Source organism: Planococcus citri, chromosome 3 (assembly GCF_950023065.1).
Source record: "Planococcus citri chromosome 3, ihPlaCitr1.1, whole genome shotgun sequence".
In the NCBI taxonomy this organism is placed as follows: domain Eukaryota; kingdom Metazoa; phylum Arthropoda; class Insecta; order Hemiptera; family Pseudococcidae; genus Planococcus; species Planococcus citri.
This window is the reverse complement of record NC_088679.1, coordinates 67614872-67629140: the sequence shown is the minus strand read 5'-3', so window position 1 is coordinate 67629140 and position 14269 is coordinate 67614872. Positions and strand designations below refer to the sequence as shown.

Below are 14269 nucleotides of genomic sequence, written 5' to 3'. Positions count from 1 at the left end.
TAGAATTCAACGATGTACTCGCGAACTCATTTTGGTGAAAATTGGCTCGTCCAATCCTTAAAATCAAAACACACTTTCTTAAAATTTTGTTAAGAAAATCGACCAAAACTCACATCACATTTTTCAAAGTCTCCTGAACCATGAACATTGAATGGAAAATGCAGCTTTTCAAGGGCACTGTGTTCCAAAAGACGCACAAAACATGTTAATAATTATGGTTTTCGAATCAATTCATGACTTTGGTGGCTTATTTTTCAAAAAATTCTTGGGGGTTAAAAAAAACTGGGCCGTTACCCCTATTTTTCACAATTTTGCAAAATAACTTAATTTTTGCTAAATTTAGGACTTTTTGACAACAATGGAAAATTCAAATTTTTAATTAATTTTTAGGCAATTTTGGGAAAAATTCTGTCTATTTGCCAAAAATCAGGGCTTTTTGACAATGTTATCAAAAATTGTAAATTTTCGTTAGTTTTGGCCCCAAAATCCCGACTTTTTTACAATTTTGGAGAAAATTGGTCTTTTTGGGAAATCTGACTTTGGACAATTTTAGTGTTTCTGACAATTTTGTAAAATATTTAGTGCTTTTTGACAATTTTGACAAATATTAAGACTTTTTGAAGGACTTTCTGCCAATTCAGGAAAAAAGAGAATTTTCGGCAATTTTATTCGCAAGTAAGTACATGAAATATTTGGGACAACTTTGATGAAAAAACGGGATTTTTGTTTGATGATTCTAGAACAATAATTTCATGCAAAGGAAAAATCAATTCGTTTTCGGCGAATTTTTTTTTTTTTGCAGTTTCAGTAAAAATTACAACTGTTTAGCAATTGGCAATTTTGTAACAAAAGAAAAAACTAGACAGTAACAGTGTGCGTAGCTTCTTTAGTTAGGAAAGCGCAACGCAATTTTGGAAAAGAAGCACAACAAAATTTCAAAAAAAGGCGCAACTTCAAAAAAAGCACAATGCGACTTCAAAATAATAAGCACAATGCGATTTAGAAAAAAATCACAACACAAATTTCAAAAATAGAACACAAGATTTCGAAAAAAATCAAAATACGATTTTGAAAAAAAAGCATAACGCAACTTTAAAAAAAAACGATTGGGATTTTGAAAGCAGAAAGCACAATGCAACTTTGAAAAAAAGCGATTGGGATTTTGAAAGCAGAACGCAATCATGATTTTTAAAAAAACGCACAACGCGATTTCGAGAAAAAAAGCACAACACGATTTTCAAAAAAGCACAAAGCAACTTTGGAAAAAAGCAATTGGGATTTTGAAAGCAGAACGCAATGGTGATTTAAAAAAAAGCACAACGCGATTTTGGAAAAAAAAGCACAACGCAATTTCGAAAAAAAGCACAACGCGATTTTGAAAAAAGGCACAACGCGAATTTTAGTTTAAAAAAAGCACAACACAATTTTGAAAAAAAGCACAATGCGAACTTTGAAAAAAGATCAACGCGAATTCTGAAAAAAGCACAAGGCCAACTTTGAAAAAAAGCACAATGCGACTTCGGAAAAAAAAGCACAACGCAAATGTTGAAAAAAAAACAGAACGCGAACTTCAAAAAAAAAGCACAACGCGATTTTGAACGCAATTTCGAAAAAAAAGCACCACACAATTTCGGAAAAAAAGCACAACACAATTTCGGAAAAAAAGCACAACGCGATTTTGAAAAAAAAGCACAACACAATTTCGGAAAAAAAGCACAACGCGATTTCAAAAAAAAGCACAACGCAATTTCGAAAAAAAACATGATTTTGAAAAAAAAGCACAACACGATTTCGGAAAAAAAGCACAACGTGAACTTCAAAAAAAAAACACAATGAGAACTTAAAAAAAAAAGCACAACGCGATTAAAAAAAAAAGGCGCACAACGCAATTTCGAAAAAAAACATGATTTTGAAAAAAAAGCACAACACGATTTCGGAAAAAAAGCACAACGTGAACTTCAAAAAAAAAAGCACAATGAGAACTTAAAAAAAAAGCACAACGCGATTTTGAAAAAAAAGGCAACGCGAATTTTGGTAAAAAAAAAGCACAACGCAATTTTGAAAAAAAGCACAATGCGAACTTTGAAAAAAAGCTCAACGTGAATTCTGAAAAAAGCACAAGGCCAACTTTGAAAAAAAAGCACAATGCGGATTTTGGTAAAAAAGCACAACTCAATTTCGAAAAAAAGCACAACGCTATTTCAGAAAAAAAGCACAATGCAAACGTCAAAAAAAAGCACAACGCGAACTTCAAAAAAAAAAGCACAATGAGATTTTGAACGCAATTTTGAAAAAAAACACCATACAATTTCGGAAAAAAAGTACAACACAATTTCGGAAAAAGCGCAATGTGAACGTTGAAAAAAAAACAACTCGAACGTTGAAAAAAAAACAATGTGATTTCAAAAAAAAAAAACAACACGATTTTTATTTTAAAAAGCACAACGCAAACTTTGAAAAAAAGGCACAGCACGATTTTGAAACAAAAAACGCACAACGCGATTTTGAAAAAAAAATCTCAACGCAAACTTCAAAATATAAAAACAACGCGAATTTTAGAAAAAAAGCACAACGCGATTTTGAAAAAAAGCACCACACAATTTCAGAAAAAGAAGCACAACGCGATTTTGAAAAAAAAGCATGACGTGATCTTCAAAAAAAAAACACAACGTGAATTTTAGGAAAAAAAGCACAACGCGAATTTTGGAAAAAAAGCACAACGTGATTTTCAAAAAAAAGCGCAACGCAAACTTTGAAAAAAAAGCACAACGCGAACTTCAAAAAAAAGGCACAACAAAATTACGAAAAAAAGCACCACGCCATTTTAGAAAAAAAGCATAACGCGATTTTGAAAAAAAAGCACAACGCGAACTTCGAAAAAAAACAACACAATTTTTTTTAAAAAAAAGAACAACGTGAACTTCAAAAAAAAAGCACAACTTGATTTTGAAAAAAAAGCACAACGCAATTTTGAAAAAACAGCACAACGCAATTTTGAAAAAAAGCACAACGCGAACTTCAAAAAGAAGCACAATGCGATTTCGAAAAAAAGCACCACATAATTTCGAAAAAAAGCACAACGCGATTTTGAAAAAAAGCACAAAGTGATTTTGAAAAAAAAGCACAACGCGAACTTCGAAATAAAAAAACAACGCAAATTTTAGAAAAAAAGCACAACGCGTTTTCGAAAAAAAGCACAACACGAACTTCAAAAAAAAACTCAATGCGAATTTCAGGAATTAAAAAGCACAATGAGATTTCAAAAAAAAAAAGCACAACGCGATTTTTAAAAAAAAGCACAACGTGATTTTAAAAAAGAAGCGCAACGCGAACTTTGAAGAAAAGCACAATGTGATTTTAAAAAAAACAACTCGATTTGAAAAAAAAGCACAACGCAATTTCAAAAAAAAAAGCACAACACGATTTTGAAAAAAAAGCACAACGCAATTCCGAATACACTATGCTATTCTGAAAGCTCCGGAGCACAACGCAATATATCGGGAAAGCATAAGCACTGCAGTACTGAGAGAGTGAGAGAACCTCTTGGGAGCACAGCAAAATCACAAATGACTGGAGGTTTTGATTCAGAAAGGGTAACCACCTGCTTTCAGCATCTACGTGTGTAAATGAAACACCTGCAGGTGTTTCACAAATGACTGGTGGGTTTTGATCCAGAAAGGGTAACCACATGCTTTCGGCATCTAGGTACTAAACGTGTGTAAATGAAACACCAGCAGGTGTTCTAAAATTGAACAATGGGAAAGATAACACTGTAGATAAGAATATTTTAGGACCCCTGCAGTGTTACATTTTAAAACCGATGTCGGCTTCCCTTTTGATACCTTTCTCGGCTTCCCTTTTGATACCTTTCTCATTGTTCAATTTTGAAAATTTAAAGTTTAGCTCCACGTGGAGCCGCAACATGCTCTTCAAAATTAAATTTTTACCACCCGTTGTGTTCGCTCAATTCAATAAAAACCGGCAGATAAGCGAACACAAAGGGAAAGGCCATATCAAAAGGGAAGCGGACAAAAGCGAAGCCGACTTTAAATTTTCAAAATTGAACAATGAGAAAGGTATCAAAAGCGGCGCCGACAGTCAGTTAAATTTCTAAATTTATGTAACACCACAGGGGTGATTTTTCGGAAATTAAACAATGGGAAATGTTGTTACAACCCCATGCGGTGTTACAAAAATTTGGAAATTTAACTGACTGTCGGCGCCGCTTTTGATACCTTTCTCATTGTTCAAATTTGAAAATTTAAAGTCGGCTTCGCTTTTGTCGGCTTCCCTTTTGATATGGCCCTTTTCCCTTTTTTACTCTTTTTTTGTTTTTTGGTACAAATTTTCGTAATTAATTGCAATTACTCAAGAAGCTAATTGAGTAATTGCAATTATAATTACGACATTCCCTTCCTCAAGTTAAGCCTCACCTACCTACGAAAGATTCAAAAAAATTGGCCCATTCCTCTAAGAGAACATTCAAGCCAAAGAATTTTTCAACTTTCGGAACGAAAGTAATAGTGTGCTACGCACACTAAAAACAACAGAGGACTTCATTCTAAAAACGCCAACTTTTCAACTGATGATTAATAATTCAAAAGTTATCACTTTTGAATTTTCATCCTCGTAAACTCAAAAATGCCAACTTTTTAATTTTCCAAACCTGTGGGGGGAGGGGGGTACCGTACCCCTCCAATCCCCCCGCTTGCTTCGCCCCTGCTCGAATTGCTAACTAAAATTTATCTGGGGAATCCTGTTCCCCACTCCTCCAGTCTCACCGACTTTGACCCTAAATCACTGTTAACTAGTGTTGACAAAACAAAATTTTCTAGTTTTAGCCTTCATTTTAAAAAAGTCAAGTTTTTGTTAATTTGTTCGGTTTATTCGTTTTTTTTAAAAATCAATTTATTAAAATCAAATTCAAGCCGAAAAGCCTCCTAAGGTTATTGACCCATCTGTTCAACTTCTCAAAGTCGTCTGTCAGTCTGACTGGCTGTTTTCTTAAGGTTATTAACCTGTCTGTCTAGCTTCTCAAGGTCGTCTCCCTAACTGCTTTCTTAAGGTCATTGATCCGTCTGTGTGGCTTCTCAAGGTTGTCTGTTGGTTTGGTCTAACTGGTTGGCTTCTTAAGGTCATTGCCCCGGCAACATGGACTCTCAAGGTCACTGACTCACCTGTCTATCTTCCAAAGGTCGTCTGTCTGCCAATCTGGTCTCTCAAGGTTGTCTGCTGTATGATTCAAGATTCAGTGATTGAGGATCCAAAGGTATTCAGTGGTTCTGTAGAGATGTCTTTCGAGGTCCTAATTTCACCATTTCAGAAATATTTGGTTCAGGATCGGATCTGGTAGTTAAAGGTTCAAAAAAAATTGAGTGGTTATTGGCGTTTTTTTGTGGATTATGAATTCAATGGTCAGAATTTTGTGGTCCAATTTCTGTGATTTAGAAGTGTTTGGTAGATGATTCAATGGTTGAGGATTCCCTCCATTGATTCTACTTATTACCATCGACAATTTTCATTTCGAATTTTCCAAGTCTCGTTTGCATGTTTTTATATTTTCCTCAGAGTAAGTAAGTAACTTTTCATATTATTAATTATAAAATTGTATTGTTTTTCTGTTTTGTAGACTTTTTACGCGAGATCAGGTCAAGTATTGACCCTGTTCTTCAAACATTTACGCAAATCGAAACAGGGTGCGGCTCGTATCGAACTATACGACGGTTTCAGCAGCACGGATAATCTACTGGCCATCGTCAACATCCAAAATCTGACAAGACCTCAGTCTGTATCGACCACCGGAAGCAATCTGTTCATAAAATACGTAGCTCAAGCCCAAACCGAAGCTTTTGCCTCGGTCAATATCATCTCATCTTCTCGTAAGTCTACTTCAGAGATCCGTTCATCTTGTATCTACCGTTCCGCTGTGTTTTTGGCAATGTTGTATAATAATTATTCTTGTATTCGTGTATTTATGGTAGAAAAATGGTACGATCTGAGCATAGTCGACTCGAACGTGGCGGACAACAACGGACGCGGCGTGATGGCGGAGAACATCCAAAGCCAGCTGTATCTGAAACGAGCCTCGGTTTCGAAAAACAATCACGTAGCCGGTGTACACGTTTTACACGGCGCAGCCTACGTAAACGTATCCGAATCTCGAATAGCTTTCAATTACGGCGACGGTGTTAACATCAGCTACGCCGGAGGCGTACGTAATATCTCCGAATCGTTCATATCGTCCAATCAAGGACACGGTATCGCTGTCTGGCTCAATCTGACCAAACGCAGCGATACCATAGTTCGCGAACAGTGGCAACCCTTCGAGGAATATACTCACATTCCATCCAGCCAGCAAACGGTCGTCGCGTACAATGAAATATTCAAGAATCTCGACAGCGGTATCTTGGTGGGCAACTTTTGCGGTAACTCGATCGTCAACGTGACCGGAAATTGGTTCAATAACAGCTTGGGTAATTGTATCGAGATACAGTCGTGCTGGATGAAAGAGAAAGAAAAAGGCAAGCATTTGATGACGGTGCAAATCGGCCATAATTATTTTTACGGTAATCGAAAACTCGGCGTCAAGTTATCGCCTTTGGTGAACGCCGAAACAGTCGTCGAGTATAATTATTTCTCCAATCATTCGTTCGGAGCGATCCTCATCAGGAATGGATTGAACGAGCAGCTCATCAGGCTGCCTAGTAAAGCGATCGTGGAACATAACGAGTTCCGTGACAATAGCGGAGTATACGTGGTGAATATAGGATTATCACCGTACAGCGAAACGCAAAAACTTCTGTTCACTTTCAACGTAGTCAAAGATAACGATATCAAGGAACCGTTCGGTAACGGATTCGATTCCAAATTGATACCCAGAAGCAAGGTGGCTGCTCCGGTTGTCGTATCGAGTGAAAATACTCACATTTATAGGAACATAATTTGGAATCCTGATTCACGATACGAGGTCGGATCTCATCTCGAAGATCAGAGTTTGATCATCAACTGTACGCTGAACTGGCTCGGCACAACTAGCGAAGAAAATATTTACTTTAGATTATTCAATCGAAAAGATCGATATAATTTAGCCAGAATCGAATACATACCGTTCCTACTCCATAGCAGTAATCCGGCCACTACTCGTATTCTGGAGCATTCGACATACGTGCCTTTTTTCCATAAAACAGGATCGAGGGCTATCGGAGGCGAAGTCGATGGCGTTGAGACGTTGAAAGCTGCCGAGTACATTGTCGAACGCGATATCAACGTGAGACCTGGTGGAAGGCTGTTGCTCGAACCTGGAGTTACTCTTCGGTATGTATAGGGAGTAAGTTTTTGAAATATGGGAATGTATTGGTGGCGATCTAACCATCTGTGTTTGTTTGCAGATTCCCTCCTGGTATAGGTGTTATGGTTGCTGGTAAATTGGAAGCGAAAGGAAGATCATCTAGTAAGATCACGTTGGCTTTGAAAGAAGAAAGGATCGAAGAAGTCGAACAACCACCTATTGCCGAATCGGATACAATGTCTCCGGTCACCATGATGGCAGATGAAGCAGTATCGAATGAGCCACCTAAAGTACCTGTGAGGTTGCATGGAGGTGTTAAGCCGACCGAGGGCAGATTACAGGTGCGTTTTGGCTCTTGCGATGTACATATTTTTGACAGTTGACATCAAATTCAGTCTTATAAAATAGCAGAAAATTGAAGAATAATTAATATATAATCGTATTGGTTGATTTCAGGTCTATATTAATGGAAAATGGGGCACCGTTTGCAATTACGGATGGACGATCGAAGCTGCCTCACTTGTTTGTCACCAGCTAGGTTACGTGTTGAATCCGAACGACTGGTTTTTAAGCAATTCTGAAATATCGATGTCTGGTACTTCGGATCCTGTTCTGTTGAGGTGAGTGTGAGCGATTGAATCACGATGTGATGTGTAAAATATATACTAAGTACATCTCGTAAATGTAGAAGAGTCGAGTGAATGAATTTTGTGTTTCATATTTTATAATGATGTTTCTATGTTTTAGTAACGTGAAATGTACGGACGAAGATTTGAATATTTTGGATTGCAAAGCGGAAAAAGAATTCGAATTCGAGTATTCCTGCAGTCACGATTACGATGTTAAAATGAGATGCTACGAACCCGGTTGGGCTGGATTGAGATTCGGAGTTTTGGCCGAAAGGAGTAATCTGCAGTATTTGAGCGTTGAAAGGGCTGGACTCTTAGATTACGCTACTAATCTGCTGAAACCTGGTGAGATTATTTTTTACGGCTTGAATTTAGAGAAAAGTGTTGAATTTTTGAAAACAGTGTGTTCCAAAATTCTCGTATTTATTTTCAATTTTAAGTAATCTTTTGAAAATTCAAAGATTATTATTATTATTTTTCGGTGGAGGCGGATGGGGGAGGGGGGGGGGTTATGTCAAAAATATTGGCTAATATTTGAAAAACGAGTTTTTTTTCTAGTCGAATACAAATCAAACTTCACCATCTCCAGGCAACCTGGAGCCTCCAGTAAGATTTTTGTTTGCTTTGCCAATTTTCGAAATTTTATCAAAAATCTGGAAACATTTCAAAAGTTTTATCTTATCTAGAGAGTGGTATTATTATAAAGTTCCGGTATTTTATATGCTCCTTGTCCCTCTCCCCTAAAAAATTGTTAGATTTTCTTAAAAAATAATTCTCTGTTTTTTGATTTTTCCTCGAGTTCATAAAAAAAGTGATACCGGAAGTTTTCCAAAGTTGAAAAAAAATCGAAAAAAATAATGCAACAAAAGATGTTATTAAAAATTATCAATTTTTGCTACGAAATTTTTCTTTTGATTTTTTTTCAATTTTTAGGTTTTTTGGGTGACTTGATTGGAAAGGAGGCCATTCTCTAGAATCTGCTGCATTCAAACCAATAATATTGAGAAGTGGGTGAAAATAAATCGCATAAAAATTTTCTCAGGGCGTAAACTGAACATTTTTGAACAATTTTTTTTCGATGAGTTTTCTAAAGATTTTTTCTTAAAAAAGAGATGATTAATTTAAACAATTCTTACGCAGAAATTTTGATTTTTCAAAAATATTTTTTTATTAGATAGATACCTACCTACTTAGGGCTCGTACTGGGTTACTTTTCAAGTAACAAAGTCACTAAAAAAATTTGGTTAATTTTTCATCATTTTGATCGCTAAAGTTACTTTTTTTAAAATTTAAAAATTAATTTTTTCAAGAGAAAAAAAATGTCAATAGTCTCGCTTCCTGCCAAAAATGGCGAAAATTTCCGCCTTTTGTCAAAATTATTGCCAAATAGTCCAGCTTTTAGTTAAAATTCACAAAAAATTCCCCTATTTTTCAGAAAAATTGTCAAAAAATATCAAATTTTCTTCAAAAACTATTTAAAAGTCTAGCTTTTTTTTTTGACAGAAGTTCCCAAAAAGTACTTAGATTAAAAGTCTCGCTTACTGGGCAAAAATTGAAAATTTTTTTTGCCTTGAAATTTTCAAAAAAATCCAAATTTTTGCTTTTGACAAAAATTTTTACTTTTTGACAAAATTGATATAAAGACTCACTTCTTTTCCAAAAATTACCCAAAAGCCTCACCTTATTGCCGGAAATCGCCAAAAATAATTTTTTTTTTTGTCAATTATTCACAAAGAAATCCTACATTTTTTCATTTTTAATAGAATTGTCAGTCTTGTTTTCTGATAAGAATTCTCGTTTTTTTTTCTTCAAAAATTGGCAAAAATTTTTCGTTTTTTTTACAAAAAATTCCAATTATAAAATTGCCAAAAAGTCCCTATTTTTTCTGAAATAGTCAAAATCTTGTTGTTTTTTTTTTACCAAAACGTTGCAAATGAAAATAGTTCAACTTTTTATTTAAATGTGATGATCTGTTCTGTTCTATTTTGTTCGTTTTGTCACTTTTTTGGTTACTTTTTGATCGTTTTTTAGGTTAACAAAGTTAGTACTTTAAAAAAAAAAAAAAAAAAAAAAAAATGGAGTGAGTCCCGATTTTCATTTTTCAAATTTTTTCACTTTTGATGGCTCTTGGGGCAATTTAATTTTTCGTGGGAGGAGGAGGAGGGAGGGCTAAAATTTTCAGAATTTTGTTTCATTCATATGTATTGAACCGACCGTATTACAGATCAAGAGGGAAAAAATGAGAAAATTTTCTCAATGCATAAATTGGTTTCAGAACAATTTTCGTTGACTGTTGTTGCATTTCATTTTTTTTTTTGATTTTTGAACAATTGGGAGAAAATTCTGTACTGGTACTGGAGATTCATTATTTTTCGGAAACCGGTGAAAGTTTTTCTCTTGATGAAAAGATCAATTAAAACGATTCTGATACAGAATTCAGAATTTTCAGTGAAAAAGTTTTTTATTGCATTTTTTTTCAAATTTGAGGGCTCCAGGATAGACCAATTTTTTGTTGAAGATGGGAGGGGGGAAGGTGTTTGAATTTTTGAGAATTAAAAAAAATTGTAAAATGAATTTCATTAGTACATATGTACTTAGACTTACAGAACATCCTAATTTAGAGCTTCTTGCAATTTTTGATCTATTAGGGCGCAAAAGAACTGTCGAAGCGCAGTTTTTTAATCACTGGTTAGGCTCCATTGCTCAAAAAGTGCTAAAAATAAGGAGTCATTTCCATAATTTCAAAATCTACGTAAATTTTGAAAGTCGGAAAAAGCTTTTGAAAAAATTGAAAAAATTCGAGTGAGAAGTGAGCATCTTGTAATTTCGTGGCGAATGTCATTCCTTCCGAACAAGTTGAGAACGCTGAGAAAATAATTCAGAAAATCTTTTCATTCGGTGAATTGTACTATTAATTTTTAATCGAAGTGTTTTGATCGATTTACAGCACTTCAAATCGATTTCAATCGTCACTCGTTGGAAAACGTTCAACTAAATCACAATCTGGACGATGGATTAGGTATAATTTACTCGGACTTGTATTCTCCCGGAATGGCGAACGTAATTCGCGAATGTACGTTTCAATATAACGAAGGAGCTGGCATGAGTATCAAGCAGTTCGGAGCCAAAGTATCAGGTACGAGACCACCGAGACTCCCCTCAATTGAGTATTTTACGTACCAGTGATTGAACAATTCCACTTACTCGTTGGTATTTACTTTTTCGCAGATTCATCTATATCTAACAACAAGGTAGCCGGAGTACGTCACGATCCGGTGATAAATGCCAAACAACAGAAAGAGATCGCCGGATGGTTCAAGATGGCTTCGTCAGATTATACAGTCGTGGTCACTTATGCTCCGCAGTTTTTACCCAGACTCGATGAGAAAACAGTGATCGATTTTGGAACCGAAGGAGAAACCAAGCATTTCATCACCGAACGAATTCACAGCGCTCAAGCTATCAACAAGACGTATATATTGAAAGTAGGTAAGTTAATGTAACTTATTTGCATTTGTCTTGTAGAATCGAGGTTATTAATATTTTATTTCGATGTTCAATCAGGCTAAACCGAACCACTACGTTCTGGGTATTCAAATACTAAACCCTCCTCATAACGAGAGCACTGAAAAAATCCTCATTTACGATAATCCAACCATGGTGGAGACAGCTCGTATTTGGGATCTGAAACGAGACCTTATGAGTTTCCCAACTACTAGCAGAACTCATGGGATTGTTTTGAGATACGAAAGTGGACTGAATGCGATGGGAAATGTGGTCATCGTGATTACTTGTACTTCAGGTATGCGTCATTTCCTCTTCTTCGATCGTCGGTAACGTTTAATGAAGCGTAGTAATGAAGATGTAGATACCTACTCGAGTCTAAGTTGTAACTTATTCAACCAATCTGCTACTTAATCGAGCAGAATGATTTGATGAACTATTAATTTATGGCAATTATAGCGACGTAGTAGTTGCGTAAACAACGTGATGATTTCCGATACTCGTCAGACCGTTAATGAATTTTTTTTTCGAATGTTGCAGCTCGAAAGGAACCGAAATATCCTCGTTTGTTGAACTACGAATCGTTTCCAACGCTACTGATTACTAAATCACGTATTAGAGAGAACGGTATTGGGATATGGAACTCGCATTATAACAGGTACGGTTTTGAAATATTGACGCAGAATTAGATCAAATCAGTCGTGAAAATAACTAAGTGAATAATTATTTGGTTTTTTTTTCTCAACTCGACAGTTATTTATCGGAATTTGGAGATCATTATTTGAGAAAAAGTAACGAAACGTTGGCTCTGGTCGATTGCGACATAACGAAAAATGACGGAGAAGTTATTCTAGTCGAGTCTTTGATATCTACGTGGTCTTATCAGCAATCCAATATCTCCGAAACTACCATCATCGTAAACAACAGCCAGATATTCAGCAATAGACGAGGATTCAGACAATTTAATTGGTAAGTTAGCCATTCCTAGTTCGATGTAAATAGAAAAATTGTTCATTTTTTAAACGAAATTTGTGATTATGAATTTTTCAGGGACCAGCGTAACTCGAACAACCTCTTCCATTGGCATTTCTACAAAAACACCATTAATCAAAACGAAGGCGGCGGATTCGAAATCATGTTACCGTATGTGTGGTCTTATAACGAAAATTACACTCATACCGTCGTTCAAGAAGAGAACTACTGGGAATCGAACAGAAACTTCGCGTTTATTGTAGATGGTCATTATGCTCAGGTCAATTTGACCAAAAATATTTTCCAGAATAACGATTGCAAAGGTATAATATTCGTGTTCTTTTTTCGTTCATTTTTTCTAAATCTTTCATTATATTATAATAATTAATACTCTTGAACTTATTCGCAGAGGGTTTGATATCGATACGTGGAATGGAAAAATCAATGAGTATTGCTGGAAACAAGATTACCGGTAATAGAGGCATTTATCTGGTCGAATTCAAAGCGAACAGTCAATCGGAAATACGAGGCGAACTACGAGCCATATTTTACGAAAATATTCTCGAACATAATACTCCTTCGAGAGACGATGTAAGTAGATAGACTGAAGACGTTTTCGGTACAATTTAACACCAGAACTATAATAATAATGTAATTTTTTCTAATTATTTAGCGTACCAGTGTGATCGTATTCGATGGTATTCAACGTGTTCGAATTAGACGTAATCTGATATCATCGAATGGTCTGACATATGCTTTAGTAGCCGGAGTAAAAACTGCCCGAATTGATAGCGCTTTAGACGTGTCGGATAACTGGTGGGGTACGACGGATTACTGGAAAATCAAGAAGCAGATATTCGATTTCGATGATTGGAACGATCACGCTTTAGCCAATTTCCAGCCTCATTTAATCCAAAATGATTTCAATTCTCCGATTTCGGTAAGTTTTGCATCTGCGTGCTGATTTCATTCGACATTTTCTTTATATTTAGTCTGTATTTTGTTCGAGTGAGTTGGATGTTTTTTTTTCAACCGAGGGGTTTATACACTATTTTCAAGATGCTGATTTGTGGGAACTTGAGTAAAAATTTGTTGAATATTTTTGTTGTAAAGTCAAATCAAATCTTTAAAAATTTCTTAAGAGAATAAAAAAATGCAACAGAATGAAGTTAGAAGTAAAATTGTAAAACAAATTGTATTGAATAAAAAAAATTTTTTAGAATAAATCTGATTGAAATGAATTAAACTGTATTAAAAATCAATTGGTGACTTGATAAAAAACTTAAATCAAATTAAATTACAAAAAAAAAATGATAAATCTGGATTAAACGAAAAAAATTAATTAATAAAATTTAAAAAATTTAAATTTTATAAAATTTGTGCAGGTAAATGATAATTTATTAGAACGTGAAAGTTGAGTTGAATTGATTTAAAAATAAATTGAAAAATTGAATTAAGTCAAATGAATGATTTTTTTTTTTAAATAAGCGAATTGAAAATTTGAAAATGAATTATGATGAGCAAAATTTGGACTAGAAATAAATCAAAATGAATTAAATTGCAAAAGTTTTAAAAATTGAATATTGTTGAATCAAATTGATGTGAAATAGATTAAATTGAAAATTGAAAACCAATAACGTTAAATTGCATCAAAAATTGATTAAAATGAATAAAAATGAGTTACTTACTCTGAAAATTAATCACACTCGTAAAATTGAATTGGAGGAAATAGTCCATGAAAATTAGCTCCAAAAAATATGTGGTCATAGGGAAAAACGAATTTGGGGTGTCCGGGTGAATCTAGCGCACGCTTGCCCTTTTTTTGTGAACCCTAAGCCCCCCTTCCCAATAAAAATATTCATTTTTACGCAAAAAT

The 14269-nt window shown here is 34.9% G+C and overlaps 1 protein-coding gene across 1 annotated transcript in view; it reads left to right on the top strand.

The window, feature by feature from the left end:
* Nucleotides 1-14269, top strand: part of LOC135838426 (protein bark beetle-like) — a 69364-nt gene that overhangs the window by 30087 nt on the left and 25008 nt on the right. The window contains exons 7-19 of the mRNA XM_065354061.1: nt 5630-5879; nt 5982-7314; nt 7389-7629; nt 7745-7908; nt 8036-8262; nt 10865-11053; nt 11146-11402; nt 11482-11719; nt 11962-12079; nt 12175-12390; nt 12472-12716; nt 12803-12984; nt 13067-13333. Of these exons, the coding sequence (XP_065210133.1) occupies nt 5630-5879; nt 5982-7314; nt 7389-7629; nt 7745-7908; nt 8036-8262; nt 10865-11053; nt 11146-11402; nt 11482-11719; nt 11962-12079; nt 12175-12390; nt 12472-12716; nt 12803-12984; nt 13067-13333 (3927 nt within the window). The remainder of the gene's footprint in view (nt 1-5629; nt 5880-5981; nt 7315-7388; nt 7630-7744; nt 7909-8035; nt 8263-10864; nt 11054-11145; nt 11403-11481; nt 11720-11961; nt 12080-12174; nt 12391-12471; nt 12717-12802; nt 12985-13066; nt 13334-14269) is intronic.